Below are 26,459 nucleotides of genomic sequence, written 5' to 3'. Positions count from 1 at the left end.
ACCCCGACTGGTTATATTTCGAGCACTTACCGCCCACTTCCCTCCTCAGCTAACAGTAGGATGACGGCACGGTTAATAACAACAATTAGCTTCAGGCCGTAAAAACAAAATGCATTAGCACAACACAATTAGCTCCTTACTCTACCTGCAGCTTCATGTCACGGTTGGCTTTGTCCTCTAAAGCAGTCGTGTTCATGTCAGACACCGCTTGCAGCAGCCAGCTTTGGGGTGAGAGTGAGGGGGCGTCGATTTCAGCTAAAGACGTCTTCTTGAACTGTGCGTATTTTGGAGTGGCATGTGCTTTTAGTCGGGGCCTCGCGTCAATGTTCAAAGAAGCAGTGTGCGCTCCTCCCAGCAATCATCTATATACCTCTGCTCACTTCCACATTTCCTCATTCTCATATAAATCAGTCACGGAGAGGTTAATCCTTTTTATATGTTGAAAGTGGTCATAGGTAGGGATGTCCACATGAATTTTGGTGAAAATTGATCACCGTTTTTGGCTATTATAAGCAATCAAAGTAAAATGATTTCCAATGGGGAGTTTGTAAAAGGTCCCTGAAATGACTTGGAGTGAAACATGGAGAGAGTGGAGGGGTGACCTATTCCTCATTAAAAGTAGCTGTTTCTCAATTTGTCACTTATTTCCTTATTTCTCCAAAACAAATGGATAAAAAAGAAAATGATAACTAATTTCAGTTTCCTGATCAGAAAATATATAGACTCAGCTTGTTCGTAAAAATGTGCCACCCTGGCTGGACAGATACTTTAAGCCACTAAAAGGCTATTGAATAATGCTGTTTTGACTATTCGCAACTCACTGCGCCCAACAGTGGCGAGACTGATGGGTTTCTGTTTTGTTGTCACTGTTGACACTCCGTAGGTTACTCGCTGTTTCTGCTGTATCAACAATACATGAAACAGCAATAACAACAAAGGTGCATAAACAATCATGAGCAGAACACTCTGCCTTGCTCAATTAATGACATAAAAAGTGTTTATGTACCACTGGTCCCATTGGAGAATGCTTTGGCTTTTGCCAATCTGAGCGTCAAATTGAGATCATGGTGAATTGTTGTATTGGGTTGTAATATGATAAATTATTTGCCTTGTAAATTTCGCAAGTTGTTGGATCATGTTCTTTTCCTTTTCTATATGCATCATTCTGATGTCAGTGGACCTGCATTTGCATCCGTCCAAGGGCGGTAATTTGTCAACCAAAGAAGCTCTTGTTTTTTTTTTTTCAATTCAACTTCCTTGTTCTTGAAAAAATATTATGTGCTAGTGGTTTGAACTTGCTTTATAGCTTTGTTATTTAAATCCATGAATGTATGTCTTGATTGCGTAAATAACACAAAAGTGTGAAATATTAAGTCACACATAGCAAACAAACCCCAAAGTACTCTCTTATGTCTGGTCCAATGGAAACAACAAAAACCCTGTGCCACGTAACACACAAATAGCAAATGAGAGCTTTTATTTTGAAAGTAATTTCCGCTTTAGCTGATGAGAGCGTTGTGGTCATTCGGGTTAACGCGACTGTGGACGGAATTCGGACGTTGGAATACAACGTTGTGAATTAAAGCGCGTATTCTGCAGGTTTGCTAGTGTTTTGTCTTTCGTATTGGCTCCGGATGAAATTAACCTCGCGTTGAACGTTTCATGCACAAGGCACCGATTGCGTTTGCATTTCCACTCATTGTCTGGAGTCGGACTGCTGTAGTGTTTTGGGGGCTAACGTTAATTCGTAATCGAAGACAATCAAGGGTGCTGTTAGATTGTTGCACCAAACCCCTGAAACAAAACTGAGCGCGACGGGGGGGTGTTCGTGATTTGGGTAGAAAGAACTATCCGTGCGCTAACGCTACATAGCTCGAGTTAGCTGTATCATTTGCACGTCCTCGCGCCTCTGCCACGGAGCCGTGCAGAGATCCACTTCCACGTCTCGTCTGCTGTGCAGTGTGCCAGCTGGGCTAGGCCACGTCCTTCTTGGGCTGACATTGGGCGGACTTTGGCGAAGATGCCCAGTATGCGGAAGGAAGGCGACGGCGAGTGAAGCGTGAGAGATGTGATCAGTCTTGACCATTAACGATCTGCATGTGGGGTTTGTGTTTCTGAGCGCTTTGCCGCATGGGCACGTCATGTCACGTACACCGGGGGAATACTCTCTTTGATCCACAAGGTTACACGCTGAAGGGACAGTTGTAATTTCTGATCGGACATGATCGGCTTCGGCGCAAACCGACGAGGAGGCCGCCTCCCGTCCTTCATCCTCATCTTTCTCATGGCGATCATTGCCATACTGGCTTTCAACTACTGGACCGTGTCCAACAAGCACGGTCGCTTACTGGATGAGTTGGTGGAGGTGCAGTCGCGGGTGAAGCGCACGGACGCGGCGAGGAGCCGCCTGGAGAAGCGCAACTCTGAGCTCATGGCGCAGGTGGACACGCACAGGAAGCAGCTGGACAAGAAGGATGGAGACTACAGCATCATGGAAGGCAAGCTGCAGGCCCGAGATGTGCTCGTCAAAAAGTGCACCGACGAAAAGGTAGTGTCTCCAGAAGTCATGTGCTTCTTTTCATTTCGCAAAATTACACTACAGCAGTAGCAGTACACAAGTTTTTATTGAGTCGTGCGTATTTACCTTCGGTATTGCTCTCGTCCAAATATTCCAGCTGGACAGAGAAGGCCTGACTGGACTGTAAAAGTTTAGAATTAGAATTAGAATTAGAAATCCCTTTATTGTCATTGTACTCAAGAGTGCAACGAGATTAGAGGGCGTTATGGTGTGTCATTTTATTCCAAGCTTGATTATAAGACAACAAAATAATTACACCCTTTGTACTCACTTTATGAAGAATTAATATAAAATTACTGTATTTCAAATATGTCTAAATTTGGAGTCAAATATGAGGCATTCAGACATTGTGGGTGGACGTAAATTTAATCTCACTGTACCCTTGGGAGTACAAGGCCATGTAGTTTGTTTGATCATTTTATTTTAAATTCCCTTTGATCAGACTATGTATGTTTTTACAATGGAAAACAAAGCAAACTGTTGGTAACTTGATGTCAAATGATTCGTTTTATGGAGTACATTAGTCCTCCAACTGTTTTTGCCAGTACATCACAAGTTCACTTTTCTGAGGTAGTCTTCACTAGGCCCATGTAAATATTGTCCACACGGCCAACAGGTGGTTTCACAAACAGACATGTACTTCCTTGTTGGTGTCGTATCAAGTTTGTTAAAGGTTGGGGCTCCTTTCACTGAGCCATAATCATAATAAAGTTTTTTAGTCCACATACCTTACGATGTCCCGTGATGAATTTTTCTTGATTTTTGGTTACATTTAACTCCTACTGTTACAGGTTAACTGTCACACAGGCTGTGCTTTATGTATTTAAAAAAAAAGACTTAAAATGCTTGTAACAATGTTACTTAACAGTGACATTTAAACAATGGACATTGCACACACATAAACAAGCACACACTATTTTGGGGGGGAAATAAAAGACAAATTGGCCCTTTGCTGGAATTGCGAATATGGAAAATACTTTCCATACTACTACCCATTTCAACACGTCATTGGCAACGTGGCGAAAGGGAGGAGCTCGGGCATCAAGTCAGGATGCCACCTGGAAGTCTCCCTGGTGAGGTGTTCCAGACATGTCCCACTGGGAGGAGGCCCTTCGGCCGACCCAGAACACGCTGGAGAGACGATGTCTCCCAGCTTGTTTGGGACCGCCGCGGGATCCCCTAGGTGGAGCTGGACGAAGTGGCTGGGCATAGAGCAGTCTGGGCTTCCCTGCTCAAGCTGCTGCCCTGGCAACCTGACCTCAGATAAGCGGAAAAGAATGGATGGATACTGTCGTAAATCTTGCTCAAAAAGGGTGCAAGCATAAAAGTAGTTTTGGAAATGCCTTCTTAAAGCGCAGCGCACACGAGGCGTCATCAGTGCTCGTCGCCTTCCATGCTCGGTATTCCAGCATCTGCACCTTGTTTTTTTTTTTAGCACAGATGGCAATGCACAATCGGCACAGAGTGGCAAACATGTTTGATCACTTCGGCGCTTAGACGCCATCGGCGCTTGGTGTGCGGGACACAGGAGTCAAATTTCACACGGCTTTTTTCATGGCGCATAAGCTCTTCATACACCAAATATGGTGGCATTTGTCAGTCTATTTCGGAGACTTTCCTGGAGGATAAATTGGTTGAACTTTGGCAAGATTATGCCTGCCTTTACAATGTCAGGTCCCTAAAATATAAGGACAAGGTGATGCAATGTCTCTTCGGCTTCGAGATCACATGAATATGATTCGGAGGCTGCCCTCTTGAATGGTCACACAATCCCGAACATGTGATCAACGCAACTTTAACCATCTGTGCCAACGGCGCCTTTAAAGTGTAAAGGCCTTTACACAGCAATCCGACGTCGACCGTTGTAGCCAACTGTCAGCCTAGAAATCGGCGCGTGGAACCGCAAAATGACTGAAGCTGACAGAGACGGCAACTACTCTGCAGTTCTGAACCTTTTGCACCTGCGTGAGAAGTAGAAAAAAAAAATACACTAAACAAAGCAATACAACCCGCATGATGTAACCAGGGATAAGAATAATAATCGGCTTGTAATTGTCAAGATTTAATACAATCCTTTCTTGAGCCCCAGATGTGACATTTGAGCTTTACTAGGTAAAGCATCACAAACATAAGATTTAAGCAAGTAAGTAATAGTATGAAGTGAAACCCCAATTTCAGGAGTGACCGAATATACCTCCAAAACCTGTATGTACATCTGAGCATTAATGGTAATTAGAGGACACAATGTCCACAATTTCCAAAAACAATTTGAAATGTGGACTCGTCAGACCACGAAACACTTTTCTACTTTCAATTTCCATCTTCGATGAGCTTGGGCCCAAAGAAGTCGGCAGCGTTTCTGGGTCCTTTTGCTAAATTGCGTAGTTGAGTTTTCAGTTGCGCATACAGATGTGGCGCAACTGTTTTACTGACACAGATTTTCTGAAGTGTTCCTGAGCCCATCTGGTGATATCCTTTATTCATTAATGTTGGTTTTTGATGCAGTAGCACCTGGGGGATCAAAGGTCACGCGTCTTCACTGTCGGTTTTCGGCCTTGCCCCTTACATGCAGTGGTTTCTCCAGCTGAACCTTCTGAATTTGAACCGTAGATGATAATTTCCTTTCGATTGTACATTAAGGAAAATTGCCTTAAACTGCTCGACTATTTTTCTCACACAGTTTTTCACAAACAGTTGAACCTCGGCTCACCTTTGCTTGTGTATGACATGTGCAATTCAAGAAAGCTGTTTTTTTTTTTTTATACACAAATCATGTCATCCATCTATTCCCAATTAGCCTGTTCACCTGCGGGATGTTCCAAACAGGTGTTTGATGAGCATTCCTCAATTTCCTCAGTCTGTGTTGCCATCTGACCCAGGAATGTGTTAAAGCCAAAAATTCCAAGCTATAAACAATAAAATGTATGAGTTTTAACATTAAATATATTGTCTTTGTCGTGTATTCAATTTAATATAGGTTGAACATGTTTTGCAAATCACTGTATTCTGTTAATATTTACACAACGTCCCAACTTCAACGGAATTGTGGTTCTTTCTTCTAACTTTTCGTTCTCTGTGTAGGTTAAGATGCACGATGACCTCTCAGCTCAAATGACAGAAATCCAAAGGCTGAATGGTAAGTCTCGCAAATGGCATCGTCCAATTTAGAAGTTGTGAATAACCTGCTTATGCCGGGGACCAGCTATTTTGAAATAATAAAATGTATTGTATTTGTGTGTGAATAGAGCAACTGAATGATTTGAAGCAGGAATTTATGAAACAGGAAGATCAGATGAGAGAGGTTAAAAAGAATAGAACAACCTTGGAGAGAAAGCTGGAATATGAAAGGTATGGCAATGACTTCTGCTTTGTGTTTATTTCGAACTTCCTTGCAGTTTTCTGCACTGATTGAGAAACTTAACATTGTCTAAAATGAAGGAACAAATGAATGAATTTATGAATCCCCCAAACATTTTATAGTGTACATTTTGAGCACTAAAAGCAATGATGCCGCATTGTTCTCATTACTCCCATCTCATCAACATGAAGCTCAATTATTGGGAATTATTTTTGATACATCTTTTTTATGGATAACCCATCGTAATCTGATTTTATTCATTGTTGTTATATATCATCATTTATAATCTTTCTTTGACATTTGCATGTACTGTGTATTCCCAAGTTTACAGTGTGGACGTCAGATTGCACAGTTGAAAATTGAGTATGAAGAATCAAAGAAGATTCTAGAAGAGGAAGCTGTAAAGCTAAAACGGGTTAGATTTGTTCATTTGTTACATTATGGTCTGTCTTTAATTCATTGTGAATTGAACAATCTGTCTCCAGGTGCAATGCACTATGTAATGAGATTTTTTTTTTTTTTTTAACGTTTAAATCATAATGTGTAATTTTGTCTGCCTGTTGGCAACTTTTTTAGAATGCAATTGACGGCCAAAAGGGGGCAGTGGCTGGAAGACATGCTGAGGGAGCTCTGGGTCTGGTTGAAGAGCGCCATACAGTGGCGACTCACCGGCGTGACACTCCAGATTTAAAAGGTACTGATGATAACCGCATATTTTTGGAAAGCGCTTTGTTACAGCTCCTACTGTTGTGAAATGCGCTAATTAAATAAAATTGTATTGTATACACTTTATATTCAGGAAAGATCCAATATGAACAGTTCAGAAAATGGCAGATTCATAGAAATGTCAAAAATGGAAAAAATATTTTGCATGATGCAGAAATCAGACACGTATTCAATAAAAGTGTTATATTCCCCACACAAATGTATTTATAGGCTACATATAAAAAATGAAATCTTTATCGTATTATTTTAATTTATTTTTTGGGGGTGGGTGGGGCGCCTGTTATGTGTCTGCATACCCCCCCCCCAGAAAGTAGGTAGTTGCCCGCCTGCCTCTTTGTGTGTGCGCACCCGCGACCCCCATGAGGAGAAGCGGCAAATATAATGGATAAATAATATTCATTTCCATTAATGACTATGACTGTGTACTAACCTCGCTCAAACTAAGGCATTGCAAATGCACAAATTAATATGAATGATTCAAAGTTAAAAAAAAACTTATAAAATTATTGAAATGTTTACTTATCTCTGACATCTCAAATCGCTCCCCAAACTTTTCTTTGACACTCACACTTGTGAAGACATTTTTGATGGACCAGCGTAGGGTAAAATAAAATAAAGTGATTAAAAATATCACTCACCATTGGCTAAGCTTCCGTGGGCCTGATCGTATGCTGTATTTCACAAGTGATACTACATCAATTGCGCAGTGCCACAAAGTTTCTTGATGTTTGTGCGCGTTGAGCTAAAAGATGAATAATAATTTGGTGACAAAGTGCTTATATTGCTCGCTCAAGATAGTGATTTGAGGCTTATCCCAATCCATGCCGCTTTTTCTAGTCAAGCGTGTGCTGATTGCATTTTTTACGTGTGTCGTCACAACATACTGTTTCTGCAGCGTTTTTCGATGATAAAGGGTCTTTCATCTGAAACTATATCATCTATCTATTAGTTGACATTACTGAGCATAGACTAGTGTTCTCGTACCGGTATCATATTGTGAATTTTAGGGGGGGGGGGTGATGCAATGGTGAAAAAAGTGCTCCAACTCTGTCACACGGGGTAGGTGTGCAGCGTGTCGGCCACCTCACAGAAGAGCAAAGCTCATCTGTGTATGGGTGAAAAAAAGATGAAAAAAGTTCATCACACGACTTAACGCTGCTGTCCCTCTCTTGCTCTCTCTCACACTCTCACTCTATGACTCTCTCTCTCTGACTTTCTCGCACCTTCCAGCATATGTCCCAAACAGGAAATAATTATGTGACCTGAACCGGAATCAGTACAAAAATAGGAATGTGCATATGAATTTTGGTGGCGATTGGTGTGATTTATTTTTTATCTTTTTCCAGACATTTAGTGCCGCTTAGGTTTTGTTAAACTAAATATGCAGGCAGCCATGAACACCCCGCAGTTAACAGGATAAAACAACTGCCACTGTCAGGACAGCAATTAACGTTAGGCCACTGACACCGCGAAGGTTAGCGTGCAAAATTAACTTCTTACCAGTCTAAGGGAATGTCTCATTCTTTATATCAATCATTTTTGTGCTGTAGAATGCATTTCATAGTAACCAGGTTTTCAGAGCAAAGGACCACAGCTGTTCGAGAAATGATTTTGAAGTTTAATACAATGGCATGGGCTGTGTCTGCTGTGATTATGTTGTCTCAAATGTTCAACCTGACATCTCTCCATATTCTCTAACAGATGTTATGGGTAAGCCAGGCAGTGATGCTGGCATGCCTGGTATTGAAGACAGTGAGGTGGGAAAACTCGATGAAGTGCAATTTGGTAAGTAATTGAGTAGTTAGTTTAGATGTGGAGATATTGACAGTGTTCCCTCGCCACTTTGCAGCTTCAGTGCTTCGCGGGTTTTTCTAAAATAGTCGTAAGATCAAACAATGAGAGCACGAGTGGCTTTATCTTGTGAGCTTAATGGCTGCGATGACCCAGCATCTTTTCTTGTTGGATCACGGTAGTCTCATCCACGTGAAAACAACGCCTGGCCCTTTTGAACTGCGTTCTGTTTGGAAACTATTAATTTTATAGAAATGTGCCGTTCAGTTAGTCAGTCGAGCTGGATAAGCGGATAGTAAACCGCTGTGTTCAGAAACCCCTCCCCCCAAACTTCAACATGTCCTCCCCCCAAAATGAAAAATTAAAAATAATAATAATATTAAAAAAAAGTCAATCTCTTCTTTGCGGTTTTTCTCTTTTCGCGGGGGCTTCTGGTCCCCATGAACAGCGATAGAAGAGGGATTACTGTATCTAAAATCTATATTTTTAGATGTTATTTCTGACTTTGCCCCTATTTTTTTTCAAAAGAATTGAAGAAGCCAGCCATCACTATGAAGCGTGACGAAGCCCCTGATGTGGTTGTGGGTGCTGGTGCTGGACCAGGTGTTGGGGCAGCTGATGGCCCAGGGGTACAGGGCTTATCTCTCGACCAACCTCGACTCCAGCAGGACAGAGGTGAAGGCCAGGCAGCTGTGATTGCCGCCCCAGGTGTCATCAACCTAGCAGACAAACCAATTGTATTTGAAGAAGACAACAAGTCGGATATCAAAGCAGATGAACTGGGTGAACAGCAGAGACAACTTCAAGGTAAACGCTGCACTTCAACCATTTGATAGATGATTACAATTATTTTAAAATAAATAAATGATTATGTATTAGGAAAATATTTTATGACAGATTTTGGCTCATTTCTCATTTGAGGCAAATCAATTTCTTTTTCTTGTCAGCCCCAGATGTCAAGGCTGCAGGTGAACGCTTGAAGGGGATTCCATTGCCTGCCAACCCTGCCCAGGTACCCAACCCCATCCAAGCACACCACAAAGACCAAGTCCCAGCAGGGCCACTCCATCATCATCAAAGTGAGTATGACCAAAGACACATTTTTTTAGAAATAATTGGCTTTGAATGGATGCTGTAAGGTAGCCTTGCAAGAGTTGTCTTCTTTCTGCTCCATTTCATCCTCGAGCGGAAAACATTTGTTTATTTTGCTTCTTTTTTTTTTTTATAAAAGAATGAAATGAATGGAGGGAAAGGAAATGAAGTACAACGTGATCATTGGTTGGCGGCGCAGCTTTTATTCTTAGCTTTTCACTCGGCTGCTGTCCAATATCTATCAGGTGTGCAAATACAAAGTTGCCCATTGCTGTTGGAATCTATTGGACTCCATCTAGTTATTACTCCACTATAGTACACTAGATTACGCTGACAGATACTCAAGTATTCAGAATGTCATTGTTTTGCTGGTTAATATTGAGCAATTTGTAGTACGTACTCTATCATAGACCCTGTAGGTTATTTCCAATTTGGTTACGTAGTTTGTAGTGGGACATACAGTTGTGTTACAAGGGTATATAAACTGATGAGCACATTCTAAGAAAGATAGGAAACATTTTCAATATCCATCATCATGATGGATTCATGGATTCAAAGCCCAAGTGAGGATTATTAGCCCTGCTGCCAAGCCCTTCAGCCTGAAGGATCAAACTGGGGGCACAGGTTTTGAAGAGGCGACACATGGCATTTCCCAGAAGATCCTGTACTACTGCCTGGCTTCTACTCTGCAGCCACTTTCCTCCTCTTTCCCGTTTTGTGATATATTCTTCTGCCTGTCATCGGTAACCTGCTTACAACCCTGTCTTCATCTCCCCACCATTCGTCTGCATCGGTCTCTCTATCTCTCCATATTTGCATAAAATTTTCCAAGATCCACCCGAAAATTGCTGCAGGTAGCTCCAAATATTGCCCAACTTGCTACTACCCGAGTTTTACCCTCAGCTGGTCTGTTTGGGCAGCTAATGAGGCCTCAACATACCAAATCTGTGTCAGAAAGTCGGTACAAGTTGTCTGTTTGGTGTAGCGCAAAACGTAAAGTCGGTGCAGTTGTTGGGGAACCTGAGGGGGACGTGTTAGGCCGATTCAACATGTAGAATGGGGTGCGGCTGCTGGGACAAATGATCACTGTGCTTGGCTGTCAGCTAGCAAATCAGTGCACTGGACAAGAATGGGAAGTGACGAAAGCGGGGAAACTGTGAAAATTGAAGCTATTTCTAAAGAACTAAATGAACTTTGCTCATTTTTACATCTCCTCTATGGGCATGACGACTGGCTGGACAGAAGAGCGTAAAGACGAAGTAATCACTCTCATTCACGAAATACTGCCATTATTCAACATCAGCGCCTACGCTTTGACTATTGGCGACAATGGCGTGGAGGGATACCACTTCTCAAGCATGCGCATAACGTTCGGAGTAGTCGGTGTCTCTGCCGACTTTTGCGGTGTGTGCTTCCGTCATTTTCCAGTCCCACATGCCGACTTCAAGACTGACGCGACAGTTGACCATAACGGCCGACATCGGATTGATGTGTAGAGGCCTTAAGACAAAAAAGTCCTGCTGAGTAACACTCCTTTGATTGGTCACTACCTATCCATTCTTCTACCCCTTCCGCTTCATCCCATTTACTCTGCAGTATTTCAACCACTCCTTCTATCCCTTCGTTTGCCTTCATTTCTCTCCCTTCCTGATGAGGCCCCCCTTCTCTGCCTCCTGCAGGCCGGTTCTTTGACGAGATCGAGTCCCCAGTAGATCCGCAACATGGCTCTAAGCTAGCGGACTACAATGGGGACGATGGCAATGTGGGTGAGTATGAAGCCGACAAGCAGGCTGAGCTGGCCTACAATGAGGAAGAGGATGGTGATGGTGGTGAGGAAGACGTTCAAGGTGAGCCAGGCAGGGGGACTGGACCGCTTGTCCAGATGTGTGTTCACCATTGCTCACGTGACCCCACCCCCTCACTCCATTCCTCTTCTGCTGCCAACCCTCCCTCTAGCATTTCCCAGCAGTTTGTGCTTAGAGTAGCTCGCATTGCCATGATTTTGGTCCTTGAATCCATCATCAAAAAGACACGCGTGACATCATATTTCTGGGATCGAAGAACTGCCTGCAATGCGCTCCAGATTGAGTTCTGTACATAAAAAGCCAAAGTATTGATCTAAACACATTTTCTCTTTTGAGGAAACCAGACCAAGGATCTCAGGGTTCGGTGGATGTGAATCACTTGCTATCTACTGCCTGTGCTTCGTTTTTAGCAGTCACACCTGTCTGAGCTGACCCACATCTCGATAAAAATAGCTCACTTGTGTTTGACGACGTCTATGTGTTGTCCTTGAAACATTGAAATTCACACCCATACTCATGTTTTTTTTTTCTTGGTGTCATTTATTTTTAATTTGCGTTGCCTCTGTTTTGTTTGGATGCAACCAAATTTGATCCATTGTCTTTTTAAATTTAGATTAATTTTATAGACTTTACATTCAAACTTATTTGACAGTGTTTAATTTTCTTCCTCGATGATGTCTAATATAATTACAGCATCTTTAGCTTTTGGCTCAACATGTGACTGTCGCTGTTCTGCTGGTGTATGTGTTTATGTGTTTTAATTTGTGTTGTATTTTTCTGCTTATTTATATTACACTTTGTTACAGCTCAAGATGTTGTGAAATGCACCATATAAATAAAGTTGTATTGTATACTGGAATGCCTACTTGAAACATTTCTAATTCCTTTTGATCTTTTGCTTTAGATGACGATGACCGAGACATGCAGGGGGATCGGGCAGTGGATTATGGAAAGCGACATCAAGCCATCGACATTCTCTGAGTGTGAATTTTATACAGTAAAAATCCATCCCGACATCCTGACTTCCTTATTTGGACATCAGAATGATTCAGAAGTCACATCTTGCATCCTTAGTGTCATGGATCACCTCAACAGGCAGATTAGCGGAACTACCGATGAATTTGAATAATGTTACCTAACAATACGAGACAAAAACAAATTATATAATGAGTTTATGCGTGAATTGGTAATGGAGTTAGGCTAGGAAAATACACAGTAAGTGGTCGATAGACATTGACGACTATTTTGCTGTAGGACCGAGTGCCTCAGTTCATAGCTGAGTAGTTTAAAATAGAATAGGTGACACATCAACTTTGGAATTTGTATTGTTTTTGCTGCGCTAAAATGGTTCTCAGAGAGATTCACTGGGCATTTGGACTCTACCACAGTTTTTGGACACTAGTAAGGATTACATTTGTGTTTTCGGTTTACAGTGGTGAGAAAGCGTATGAAATGCCAAGGACTTTGCTTACAGTCTATTAAATCATTTTTTGTGAACACAAGTGGCCCTCATTTTCTTTTCTAAATATTATTCATGCTTGTTACACTCTGGATGATGTGATGTAATCTATATTTGAATACTTGGACCTATGCCGTTCGTGTCCCTACAAGTAAAATGCCGTGACATCGTTGGCACATCTCTATCAAGTATTGATGTTTCTTTTCATGATTAGTTTAAATAGTTAAAATAGTAGTTGTGCAATAAATCTTAACTGATACAATTTTTACTGTTCAACAGTTGCATATTTTTAGTCATCAGATCTTTATGTTATGATTTGAAAGTCTAATTATGAAAGAAAAAACAGTCCGTGCGTTTGATCCACCTTGAAGATGCAAGCGCTCTTTCAGGCTCCACTGCGGACTGGCTGGTTTGTGTTTGAGAGGTAAGGGGGCGTGTCTGTGTCCATACGGGTATTTACCTCGCAGAGCCTGAGCGGAGGCGGGAAATGGCGCCTGTTACCAACGGTGTGTCGTTTCAGAGGCTATTGAGTAGATAAATTGGAGCAACGCGACACAAAAACTCAGTGGCTCCGTTGTGATGGCATTTGGTCCATGAGCGGATATTTACAACAACCGAGCAACGCCGTACAGTAAGTATCCAGCTGCATATTTTCCTCGTGTTTGTAATGTTGACTGGCGACAAGCGAAATATTTTCCTTTTCCTGGCTGTCCACATCTGCTAGCCTGAAGCAGTTTTTTCCCCCCCAAGGAAGCTAAGCTGGCACTATGCTAATTGTGCTAGGCTAAGCAACATAGCTTCGAGAAGCTAGCTAACTTGGGCCTTTCATGGGTAGAGCGCATTCCTGGTTAACGTGACAAAATTCCAACGTCATTGCCTTCACCTACAAGTGCATAAAATAACATTCACGGAACGTAAGGCGAATAGTTGTCGCGTTGTCTTGTAACTTGCTGCGGTGAAAGCGAGCCTATTACATTCCACAACTGAACTTCACTGGTTAGTTAGCCAGCTAAAGGGCATGTTTACCTTTCACATTTTCAGGTCATTAAAATAATACTCGTTACGTCTAAATGAATTGCCGAATAAAATAACGCGGTCATTTTTTATGTTTGTCCATAACAGCGATAATAATGTACCCGGTCTTAACAGGGGGCAACGACTTTAGATGTTTGACAGACTGAATCGCAATTGTCACATTTGCAAATAAAACGACATGGCAGTTGACCAAAGAGGCATATAAACCGGTTGTCACAAGTCACTGACTACCAAATAGTTTCAATGCCAAAAGTTAAGTGTTATTTCCTGGAACTGGCAATGCCGCATTGATTTGTTAGCGCCTTCGACTGGTTAACACGATCTTGTTTTTAAGTCAACATCTCATCCAATATGTAAACGTAACTAAGTTGGTCTCTGAGTAACATGTTGCGCCGAAGAACGCCGACCCGTGTAAAGCTTTTGACGCTAAATGTGGCTGATCTGATGGAACTGTCGTTTGTCAGCTAGCTGTGATTTGATGGGCAAACGGAATTGGAGTGAAAAGGGACTGTCGGTGGGGATTTGGAGGTTTGTAAGAATACATTTTTAGTTGCACGTTATACATATCGGATTGGAGCCGATATCGGCGGGCGTACGTCTCCCTCGGTGTTGCCGCGGCTAACGTTTGTTAGCCAGCTTCTGTTTGAAGCGTGCATTTTTCGATTTCCCGCTCGCTTGCTTGTCCTCAGCTACTGTTATGTGTGTGCATGATGCGTGCGCGTCATAACATCCGGGATTGATAGCTTCAGGCTTCATATTATTGATATTTACGCAGTAAATCAAGCTATGGTAAATTTAGTTCATTTTGCAAAAGCAAGCAGCCTTTTCACATTCAAACAAGTATTGAAAAATGACGAGTTGAGACAAGTTTCCCTTATTAGATTATGTCTAATTATCTTGTACAATGCATGCATTATTTGTGTGGACAAACATTTTTTGTCAACAAAATTGTTTGGCACCAATCACAGGAGTAGGCAGATTCTTATCAGTTTATAGTGAATCAGTGTTTGTCATTTTTACAAATGAAAAGCTGAAGCAGTCCCCTGGATATGTCCAGACACATTTTCACTTTGCTACTGTTATGCAAGGAAAAGAGGCTGGGCTTTTCCTTACAATTTGTGTTTTCCGAGTGCACGAGTCGAAAAGTTAGAGGTTAAAATTTTAGTTGGCAAGATGTGTGTTACCTAGATGCATCCGAAATCACAAATTCAACGTACAGTACTGTTTTGATTAAAATGACTTTGCAATCCATACGATGTCCTCATGAACGTGTACAGCGGACAATCTCGTGTGGTGTGATTTTAGTGTACCACTGAAAGTTAAGCCATCTGCGGCTGCCGTGATGTAAGTGAAATGGGATGTTGAATACATCCAGATGTTTGCAGCAAAGCAAACCAGTCCTACAAAAGTATACACAGATACGCCCTCCTAGTCTTGGTTATTTTAAATGTCAAAGAAGTGTTTGTCTAACTTTAAAAGTAGTGTTTGCTTATGCTGTTGTATCAATTAATAGGATAGCACGAACACTGAAAAGCAGTTTGGTAGCTCCCTATTTCACAACATATTAAAATAAAATGCACTTAAGGGCTACATACAGCATCTTGCATGAAACAAAAATGGCAGGTAAAACAACAAATCTTATTCAATTTTATTATTCAGTTTTGTCAATTCCCTCTCATCATTTTTTCCCCATTTCAGTTTACTGTTTGAGTTATGATGCAATTTTCTTTCTGAAGCAGATTTACATGTGTCTGCTACAACGATGAGGCTGAGAATGCGTAAGGCGTCTCAGCAGCCGATCCCCAGTCTGGCCACTCGCCCATCTCGGACCAAGAGAAGGCACTCGGAGGTAGAAGAAGACACTCCTACCAGTGGTGGGAGGAGCTTGTTCTCAACTATCAAGAAGTTCATCAGAGGAAATGCTGTAAAGGTAATTTGGTTATACGTTTTTGAGGAAAAGTGTACATCTTATGATCCTCTCCTTTCAATCCTACATTCAGTTTTAACAGTATTGGATAATCTTATGCCTTTGTAAAACTCTTTTCTAATTGTCATGGGTCAAACGCAGCATTTCTTGGGAGAGTTTAATATTCCTTAAAATCCATGCTAAGATTCTTGCGACTCATCATAGAAATCAGTTTTAATTTTAGTAGTGATTCAGGATGTGAAAAACTTCAACAGATTCTGATAATTTACTTCTTTGTTTGGCCGATACTGATGCCGATAACTGATCCTTTAAATACTTTTGTATACTACAAATATATCTGTTGTTGCATCTTAAAATATTAAAATGTTTCAATGCTGCTTCTTAATTGATGGGTTCGGTGTATGATATTCAAAAGTGGTCAGGGACAACATAAAGGCACATATTTTGCTACTTTCTGAACTCTCACTGTAGATGGTGAGATGAGCAATCTCAAAAGCTCTGACGCGTATGGTACCTATTAAAAAGTTGGTCGCGCTTTATTACCACACTAGTATTTAGATTGCAAAAAGAGCACTGTAGACCGGTGGGCATGTGACAACTGATTAATTTCCGCAATTTTTCATGAGGACATTTTCGTGTGATTACGTTACAGTTGTCTGTTTTGCACTCTTCTCAGGGAAAAAAATGCTCTTACATGTTAAAAATGTTTTCCTCATCTATTTTTAGATATGTTCGGTGAAATTTCCTCCGTCGCCTCATTTTCGATTAGATAAATGTCATGCCATATTTCAATGTTTGTCGCATGCACAGCGCGATAACCCGTATTTGACTGCCCAACAAGTTTTTTTAATTCAGTTAGTTTTAATTAATTTTCAGTACTTGTGCGTGCTTCTGAGTGTCAACTCCCATAGCAGCAAACAAGTTGACAGATTGGAGAGAGAAAGAGCGCAAATTAATGTTGATGTGTGTAAACAAACACGCATGCAACTGATCGTTTAATCCCAAAAAGATTATTCCCCTAACCAATGGAATAATATATTCATTCGATAGTCACAGCCATAATTACTCTATGATGCAAGCTTTTTGCAAGATGTATGTTAAAACTTTGTTTTTTAACACAATAATTTATGTCCCTATGATGAATCATTATTGATTTGTAATTCATGAGCTGTGCCTGAAGGTACTTCCTAAGTTATTAACTGAAGGATGAACCAAATGGAAGAATTGGATGTGATTCAGATGGACAATATTTCTGATTTAAACTACTACAATTTTGAACTCTGACTTTCTTGATGTGTTAAGGTACAGCAGGAGAGCCCAGCCAAGAAAGCCCATCTCCACAGTGATGTGGACAACAACCTGATCACCTCAACTCCAGACACAAACACTGCCCTTCGGGTTGGCAGAAAAGTCTCTGTCAATGGATGTGAGTGGCACCAAGAAAAGTTGTACTGTGTGATTTCACTTTTTTACAACAACTAATTGGTCTTGTCTGAATAATACTAATTGATTTGCAGTGGTGACCAATCATGACAGAAATAAGGAGAAGTCCAATGGCAGTCTGGAGGAGACGACAGCTGTAGAAGTGCCCACAAGTCCTCCCAGAACAACTCTTCTCGGGACCATCTTTTCTCCTGTTTTCAACTTCTTCTCACCAGCTAAAAATGGCAGGCCTTTACAGGGTTGGTACTGGGTCACGAAACCTTTTAACCAAGGTGACCAAACTGCATAAAAATCTCCTGGCCACATTTGAGTGGAATTGGCCACCACATCATGTGCTTGCAGCAGCGGCGCCGCCTGTTTCGCCACTATCTTGCCAAGTGCTCCGCTCATGCCTGCATATGGCAAAAACGATGTAGCCCGAATAGCACTAAATACATAACACTTCAGGGAAAATTTTATTTTTGGGGTTGTGGATATAGCTTGATGGCTAACTTAACGTTGTAGTGCTCGAAATGGGCTGTATTATTATCAGTCAGGAAGTAGCAGTTGCGCTGAATCACCAGCAATGAAATGAGGGCACTTTATATTGCACAGAGGGGCAACTCATGCATTTACTGGTTGCATCAACTGATCGAGTTTTAGCCCCACGCCCCAAAAATCATAACAACTTAGAGTTTGATCTCTTTTATCTCAGTAATTTGATGCTGAAAATAATCTTAGTCTTTGCAAGTTTTAAAACAATTATTTTCCCACGCGTTTAAGAAAAATAACCCAAAATTCTACCGGATCTTAAATGTTTAGGAAATTTTATTTTCAAACATTTGTTGATTTTCATTCAACATTGTCAATACATTTAAACGTAATTATTACTGTAGTACATTTTTATATATCTACATTTAAGCACGGTTTTAATGTTTGAGTTATGCGCAATGTTCAGTGACTGACAATAATAAATACAAGTGTAGTCATAAAACCTCTCTGTTATGCCCACTATGTTATTATATGACAATGTTGTTCCTAATGGCGGTACTTGTATAGCAATGTTTTTTTGGGTGCTACTGCTGCAAAAATTTGAAGAGCCAATGGTTTATAAAAATAATTGATTTTTATGATATTATTACAGATTGTGATAATGTAATATGATGTCTGTATACCGGTAGTTACTCCTCTATTTGCTGGGGAAGATTCACTTAGCTCTTTATTCAATTTAAATCACAATAGTTGTGTGACGATTAGATTTTTATCACAATTAATGATTTTACTGTTTTACAACTGTTCTATGTCTTGGTTATCTAACAATACATTTTTACGAATATTATAACATTTATAATTATTTGTTTTGCTCCAGTTGCATGGCTCAGGCACTGGCTCAATCAGATGAAGTAGTAAATGAATGCAACAAATTGGCTCCGCTCTCCTTGAGTAAAGTGGTATCTTCACCTTTGCTTTTTAAAACATTGTGAAAATCAATTCTGAACTTTGACATCGATTTATTGAATCTTAGCATATAAAATCCCGATAGCTGAGTGAATCGATTTTTGTTGTTTGTTATTTTTGTGCTAAACACCCCTTATATTTGCCACATCCAGTGGCTACCGCTGCAAGTGTTGTCTTCAACAGTAACTTTGTTATGGAGCGAGCAATCTATTTTCCCTCGTCGGATTAAAGTATCTATCCACCCTTTCATCCCTGTGAGATGATGCAAAGAAGCAATTGTTTCACATGGCTTTCAGTCAATCAAAGAATCAGAGAATCATCTGGCACATCTGCAGATTTGTTTTTTTAGGACAGAGGTGTTAAATTGGTATTATGTTGCATGTGTCTTCACCAATGTGTCCTAAGTTTTGCATTATTTCTTGTTGTCTGATCATTTAAGACGTTTTCCCTTCATCTGCACAGCCTCATCTGGATCAGACTCTCCAGACCAGGCATTGGAAGCTGAGGAAATTGTCAAGCAGCTTGAAATTGAACAAACAGTGGAAACGCCCACCAGCACAGCCGCGTCTACACAGGAACAATGTACCGCCACTAACTTCTACACAAGTGTATCCCACCTGCCACCTCTGCGACCTCCTCACATCCCTGCTGGCTACCACGCAGCAGAACAGGGAGAGACTGATGCTGACCTCCCCCCCCTCACTGGTAGGTCATGTAGCAACGTAAAGTTTAATTATAAATACAATTTATTCTTAGTGTTAGTATTATGAAAAGAGATTGTGACTTATTCAGTGTCTGTTTTTGTGTTTTGATGCCTCCTTTTAACATAAATGAGATGATGGATGACTTTTACTCTCATCCCAGCTCCAGGCTCCAGTCCAGATATGACATACATGAACACTCCTCCCACTGCAGTACCACCCGAAGCATCCTATGAAGAAGACTGGGAAGTCTTTGATCCGTGAGTTCACGTTCTAGTCCTCAACATTTGTTCATGGACCTCCGGCTGTCTGTGAACTGGCTGACAATACAAATCATCCGGCTTTAAGTTCAATTTCTGCCAAAATAGTGCAGTGTTTCTGGGAACAGCTTTATAATTATAGCTGAAGGAAATCCAGTTCACACTCTGCTGTATATTATCGGTTGCACATCGCACTTTAATGTGCAAGTTAACAAGCAGAGATGTCAGGGTGAACGTGTGGTGGGCCATGTGGTAGGGGGTTTCACTCGCCCTTCAGCATGGGCACCTTGACAATTGTCAAGAAGCCAACGCTACACTTTGAAGTTGCAATTTCTTTGAGTCTACTGTGGGACTGTGACACCAAATATGTATAATCATAGATTGAAAAAAATTGCATACATTGCTATTGGTGCCAACCTGTTTCCCTATTCTATCAGATTGTCTGTGTGTAAATGGATGAATGAGAGGCATTGACTTTGCGCACTTTGTAGGTTTTCACTTTTTGAAGTTGAAGTGCAGTAGTTTACAGGGGCGCCGCCACTTTAAATATGGCGGACTAGTTCATTACCCGAAAAGTACTCACTTGAATCTATGTGCGTGTCTTATCCTTAATGCAGGGGTGTTCAAGTCCTCAAGAGCCCCTCTCCAGCCTTTTTTAGGCGTATCGCTGTTCCAACACACCTGATTCAACTGATTAGCTCATTAGAAAGGTTTGCAAAAGCTGATAACGATCCTGATGATTTGATTCAGGTGCTTGCTACGTGTGTCGTCCATAGTTGCTTGTAAAATGAAGAGTGGTTCTTCCGCCTTCTTTAAACTATTGCCTCACCTCTTCACTGGTACATGAAGTAATGTGTGAATGCACAAATGAACACCCACGATCAAACTTGCACGTTGCCGCTGTTCATTTTGTATCCGGCGTAAACGTACCATTTACTCTTTGGTTTAACTCTTTATTTGGGAAAAGATTACATCATCTCAGCTTTACACTAAACTAGGCAAATAGCTGATTTGAAGTTTCCATATAAGGGAGGACTGTGTGATGGGTGTACTATTATTTTGAGCAATTTGTATTTATTTATTTCATTTTATTTTTGGGTAGTCCTTTAATTTCCATTTGACTTGAGCAGGTTGTTCAAGTTCAGAGTTGCCTTCATCTGGCAGGCAGTGGGACTAAATTACTGTGGTTATAGTTTGTATGCTCAATTAAACCAGGTCTCATGTCTTCCTCTTCAGGTATTTCTTCATCAAGCATGTCCCTCCATTAACAGAAGAGCAGCTTACTCGGAAACCAGCCCTTCCATTGAAGACTCGGAGCACACCTGAATTCTCACTGGTCCTTGATCTGGTCAGTTACAGGATGCAAGATTTTATTAGTCTACAATAAATTGATTTTGTTTAAATGAATTAAAATATATATATATATATATATATATATATATATATATATATATATATATATATATATATATATATATATATATATATATATAAAAAGGATATATATATATATATATATATATATATATATATATATATATATATATATATATATATATAATTAATTAATTATTCCTCTAATGTGATATCTTCAAGGATGAAACGCTGGTTCACTGCAGTTTAAATGAGCTGGAGGATGCCGCCCTTACCTTCCCTGTACTCTTTCAAGACGTCATCTACCAGGTAATTGATTTCCCTTTTCAGGTCTCTAGGGGGCGATGAATACACATTTAAAGCAGTTTCGGACGCCTGCATGTCTGTCACTCTTGTCAGGTATTGCCACCGTCTTAAAATGATTCCATAAGATGACTACAAAGTCATATTTTGACCAAAAATTTTTTTTGCCTTAAACCAGTCCCTCCCGGGTTTCGCGGGCATTTATGATTGTTGCGGCCTAAAATGTTTGGCATTTTGGGGAATTTTAATAAACGTTGCAATTTATTTATGTGCTCCAAAATTAATTTAGTTTAAACCTAAGCAAAGTTTTTCTTCAAATATGAATTTTATTTTTACAAAAGATGTTTGAAAAAGCAACATATATTTTCAAATGTGTATATATATATATATATATATATATATATATATATGAAAAAGGACATTCGGCGCACATTTCCTCTCTTAGCTGGGTTGTCACCAACAGATAAAGGGATGTTGACAATGTCACAGATCTGACAAGAAAACTGGACAGAAAACCTTTAGCACTCTTAGACTTTTTTCCCCCCGACTGTGTACCTTGATAAAATCACATCATCACACAGCCTGTACTATCTACAGGTGCTTACTATATCAAATTGTCAAAACAATTTTTGAATGTTGTTAGGAGCATATGAAAAACCTAATAGTAAATTCATTTATCAGGTTTTTGAGACGTTGCATATATGCGACTTGTCCATTAAAAAAAAATATATATATTTATTATATGATAGACTGACTGGATAAATTATGATTATATATTTGTTTGTTTGTTTTTGTTTATTTTTTTTTCAAGATTAGATCCACATAGCTTATGGGGAAAAATTCTGCCTCTCGTGTTAACCAAGTCCGTCTATAATTTTAGGGAGCTGACAATATGTGAGCCGATATTGTACTTCTAATTACAAATCAATCATATAATTGCAGATTAAGCCTGACCTACAACATTTAAGATGTAGTCACAGTGTTGCGCATGTACCGATTGAAAGTATTTCTCATGTCATTTGCAGGTGTATGTGCGCTTGAGACCGTTTTTTAGAGAGTTTTTGGAACGCATGTCTCAAATCTATGAGGTAACTATGGCCTGGCTATTGACTTGTTCTCTTGTTACTTGAGAGGATTTGATATAATGTTGTGTTAACCCCTACTTTTTTCCTTTTTTTTTTTTTTTTTAGATCATCCTTTTTACAGCCTCTAAAAAGGTGTATGCGGACAAACTGCTTAACATCTTAGACCCTAAAAAGCAGTTAGTGAGGTATGGTGTAATTATTGCTTGCATACCAATGATGGTGTGTGGTTGCGTTTCTTGGATTATTTCTCATCTGACGTTGTCAATGTATCCCTCTTTCCTGTCATGCCTGACTGTCACTGTAGACACAGGTTGTTTCGGGAGCATTGTGTCTGTGTCCAGGGAAACTACATCAAGGATCTCAACATTCTGGGCAGAGATCTGTCAAAGACCATCATCATTGACAATTCACCGCAAGCCTTTGCATACCAGGTGACCCAAAAATATAATAAGCCAAATGCATTCTAGTTGAAAAACAAGTGAGAATGTCACATGGTTTAGTGACAGGGGCAACTTTGATGCAACAATTGGCTGTCATTTGTTAGTTTGGTCAAAATCCAGCATTTTCTCACGCATGTTTACTTTTTCAAATGTTATTACATTTGTCTGACATGGTCAAAAAAATAAACATCATAAGCAGGTCCAATCACTTTTATTTTGTACAAATTTGAAATTCCATTACCTTTGCACTAAGGGTGACTGCAGATGTTCTTTACCAATTAGTAATTTTGATGCCATCATGCAGACTCGAATCACACGTGATTGGGTTTTTAACATTCTACAGTCCAGCGATGTAAAACTATTCAATTGCTCTAATATTAGTTTCTCATGATATTACACATGACTCAAACACAGGAATGATTTTAATTTAAAAAAAGTGTTTTGTTTATTTTTAAACCCTCACAGTTGTCCAATGGAATTCCCATCGAGAGCTGGTTCATGGACAGGAATGACAATGAGCTGTTGAAGTTGGTGCCCTTCCTTGAGAAGCTGGTTGAGATGGTAGGATGTCTTTCGTTATTTATTGAATCTACCAGCAAGCTTAGACGTGAGTTTGTTCTGCCTTAAGTCATGATGCCACTTATTCAACAGGACGAGGATGTGCGGCCGCATGTTCGGGAGAGATTTCGTCTCCATGACATGTTGCCACCTGATTGAACGCCACTCTCTCATCTCAGACGGGCTGTGAGCAAGAAAGGACTAAAAACCATGTGTGTAAAAAGCCGCTTTTCAAACAACATTTGCCATTGCTTCATTTTTTTTTTTTTTTTGTTTCCAAAAACCCACTGTTGCTTTAAAAAAGAAAAACACTATCTGTTCAGAAGAAAATGTTTTTGAAGAACAGGGTGAAATTTTCTAAATGTACACATGATTTAAAGAGACTGTAAGTCGGTCCACTTTTTGATGAACTTTTCAGATGTGGAGCGGGCTATTGTCTCCACACCATTTCAAGGATTTGGTGCTTGCTTAGTGTCTCTAAAACAGCGCCTGTTAAGAGGAACTCTAACCTGAGGCGTTGAACCCAAGCCCATCCCTGGTGCTGAAGCTGTTGACACTCCAGTCTGCACAGGAAAGACTGGCCTGTAAATCAATCCGCATTTGTGTTCACTGTTTGCCACACTCACACCAATTTGGTAATCTGGTTGGCAAATTTTGTAGCCTTTTCAATCTGATGCATTCCGCTGTATGTGAATCAAGGTTGTATTGTTCTTTTTGTTTTGGTAAACCAATGTCTTTCGTTTTAAATTAGTCGTTCCAGGTGTTTTATCTTTGAAGTGTTTTTGAAGGGGGGTGAATAATGTTCACAGTATACTGTTCAAATCTAACAATATGAGCAAAGTATGTTCTCAGAGGCTTAAATCAAAGGTTTTATCTTCACTGTGGATACAGCATTGCCCTTTTAAGATAGTAAGTAGAAGACATGTAAATCTGACATAGAGAGGTTTAAGGGCATTCATGTTTGAAGTGATAATTGTCAACGTTACAGTATTTGATTTGTTAATTAGTATTGTCATTTACTTGTAATCTAGCATTCTGTCTTAATCCCAGCCCTGCGTCTTTCAATTGTGTAGTGTAAATTGATGGCGATCAATAGCATAATGACAATGTAGCGCAGACCAGAGTCTCATGACATCCGGTCACAACCCCGAACTAGCCACATGAGGCACCAGCAACATATTCTCTCCCAGTCAGCTTCACTGAGCAGCTCCCTGAATGCTTACACGCGGGCATTGGTTTTGCAAGTGAGGCCGTCTACAGTATACTCGGCAATCTGCCTTGACTTAATACAGTTTCTTACCATAAGTCTCCTGAAAACTGGGCAATATTTTTGGGGGGTTTGGATCAGTGATTTTTTTTTTTTTTTCTCTCCCCCTGTCAGTGTTGGTCTGGGTTTCATTTTACCGTGCCATATAGTAATTTCTCTCTTTGTAGCGTTCTTCAGTGTTCTCCCTCTTAATAGTAAAATAGAAAAAGACAATCAGTCTACAGAGCACCACTCATTCCTGCCCATTTGAGCACTTGCATTAATTTGTGTCCAGTGTATTAGATATCTCAGACGAATCCTGCTCTGCTTGCTCTGGCCAAGCAATCTCTGCTGTTGAGGGGAGGCAGTTATAAGAGGTGGTTGCCATCTGTTCGGCACCTTATTGCCTTTAGCGTCACATGTTGCTTGTGCTGTTGCAGGGCACAATGAGGTTTACTTGTACTGTTGAGTGCACATCTAGACACTGAATGTAAATTGTGTATGGGTGGAAATCGCAGGTGTCTTTCCTAATTCTTCCTCCAAGTGTAGAACAAATACATGGAGGTGTAACAGATTGAAGTGAAGGTTTCAACAATGTTTAAAGGGGGAGTCAACTCAAAAATGTTCTTTCCAAGAATATGTTCTATGCAGGCCCACTAGTCAAAATGTGATATTCTAATTGATATTGGTGGAATATTAATCCAGCAGCAAAATCAACCTGTTTTTAGCCATCTCCGAGAGCAGCCATTTTGTCACTTTCTATTGACTGAAATTTCCATCACAGTTGTTCAGGGATCAACTGATGACCAATCATGGCCCAGCTTCAGAAAACAGGTGAGCTATGCTTTGGTCATTACCTGAGCCCTGGGAAACTATAATGGCGTTTTCCGCCGACAGAAAGTGACAAAATGGCCGACCTCTGAGATGGCTAAAAATAGGGGGGATTTTGCTGCTCAACTCATATGCCACCAACGTAATATCAAACAGAATGCCATGTTGGGGCTTGTGAAAATGCGTATAACCTTTTTATTGAAAATAATTATTTGGGGTTGACTTCCCCTTTAAGAAAAAGGCAATGCACCTTGAAGTCCCACCCTGGTATCCAGATCTCCCACTAATTGTTTTTGCCAAATTATTCCGTAGTATGCCAGCCTCACTCAGAGATTGTGTGACCCTTGTGAGTTTGAACATTTCTGTTATAGCAGTTTGTAAAGGATCTGGGAGAAACATTTGATGTGTCATCCAGCTCCTTTTTATGTGCGTTACCCATTTATTGTACACTGTGTTTGATACAATACGCGCAGTTTTTTTTTTTTTTAATTCTTGAAATAAGGAAACATTTTGTATTTTTGATTTTAAAAAGGCATGTTCTAACTTTTGAAATGTATTAATGAAGATTGACTTCACGTGGATTTTTTTTCTTAAATGTTTTTGTTTAGCACAATGTCACTAAACTGTTAAACTTTGCATGTAGAGGAGACAGTTTGCTTTGTGGCAGAAGTCCTGAGTTAAATTTTAATCAAGGCACTTTTTCTGCTAAGAGTTAAATCTTTTGGAAGAGTAATCTTATTGATTTTGTTTTCACCCCATACCTGTCAATCTCATCGGTTTATGCTATTTTACTTGTAAGAATTATTTGTGCAAAAGATGTATTTAAAATGTTTTAAGACATCTTTGTTAGCCACTAGGCTATGTACTATTGTAAAGTGTATATACAGTTACATTGAATTTCTGAAACAAAGTTTTAAAGTTAAAAGCCTCTTCCTTGTTCTTGTTTTTATTTCTCGTAACTGTGTGAGAGGAAATTATTGGGGGGGCAGGGGGGTCGATATTGAGCGTTC

The 26,459-nt window shown here is 40.2% G+C and overlaps 2 protein-coding genes across 4 annotated transcripts; both read left to right on the top strand.

The window, feature by feature from the left end:
* Positions 1–1,496: 1,496 nt before the first annotated feature.
* golm2 (golgi membrane protein 2) lies at positions 1,497–12,852 on the top strand. Of its 2 annotated transcripts, XM_088297069.1 has the most exons (10): positions 1,497–2,548; positions 5,660–5,714; positions 5,824–5,926; positions 6,261–6,351; positions 6,513–6,630; positions 8,364–8,447; positions 8,982–9,260; positions 9,401–9,532; positions 11,225–11,392; positions 12,255–12,852. In XM_088297069.1, exons 1-10 carry the CDS (start codon positions 2,222–2,224, stop codon positions 12,329–12,331), a joined length of 1,434 nt encoding a protein of 477 aa, XP_088153195.1. In that variant the 5' UTR covers positions 1,497–2,221; the 3' UTR covers positions 12,332–12,852. The 2 variants fall into 2 exon arrangements, with proteins under 2 accessions (XP_088153195.1, XP_088153196.1); XM_088297070.1 differs by lacking the exon at positions 11,225–11,392.
* Positions 12,853–13,274: 422 nt separating this feature from the next.
* ctdspl2b (CTD (carboxy-terminal domain, RNA polymerase II, polypeptide A) small phosphatase like 2b) lies at positions 13,275–26,377 on the top strand. Of its 2 annotated transcripts, none has more exons than XM_088296930.1 (13): positions 13,275–13,440; positions 15,584–15,774; positions 17,074–17,197; positions 17,289–17,453; positions 19,114–19,356; positions 19,516–19,612; positions 20,849–20,960; positions 21,209–21,295; positions 22,315–22,377; positions 22,480–22,559; positions 22,679–22,805; positions 23,280–23,375; positions 23,466–26,377. In XM_088296930.1, exons 2-13 carry the CDS (start codon positions 15,607–15,609, stop codon positions 23,529–23,531), a joined length of 1,428 nt encoding a protein of 475 aa, XP_088153056.1. In that variant the 5' UTR covers positions 13,275–13,440; positions 15,584–15,606; the 3' UTR covers positions 23,532–26,377. The 2 variants fall into 2 exon arrangements, with proteins under 2 accessions (XP_088153056.1, XP_088153055.1); XM_088296929.1 differs by having other exon boundaries at positions 15,581–15,774.
* The last annotated feature ends 82 nt before the right edge of the window (positions 26,378–26,459 follow it).

Source organism: Idiotropiscis lumnitzeri, chromosome 5, assembly GCF_059441095.1.
Source record: "Idiotropiscis lumnitzeri isolate Australia: NSW breed Sydney's pygmy pipehorse chromosome 5, RoL_Ilum_1.0, whole genome shotgun sequence".
Taxonomy (NCBI): Eukaryota; Metazoa; Chordata; class Actinopteri; order Syngnathiformes; family Syngnathidae; genus Idiotropiscis; species Idiotropiscis lumnitzeri.
Note: the sequence above shows the minus strand (reverse complement) of the source record. Positions and strands in the feature narration are given on the sequence as shown.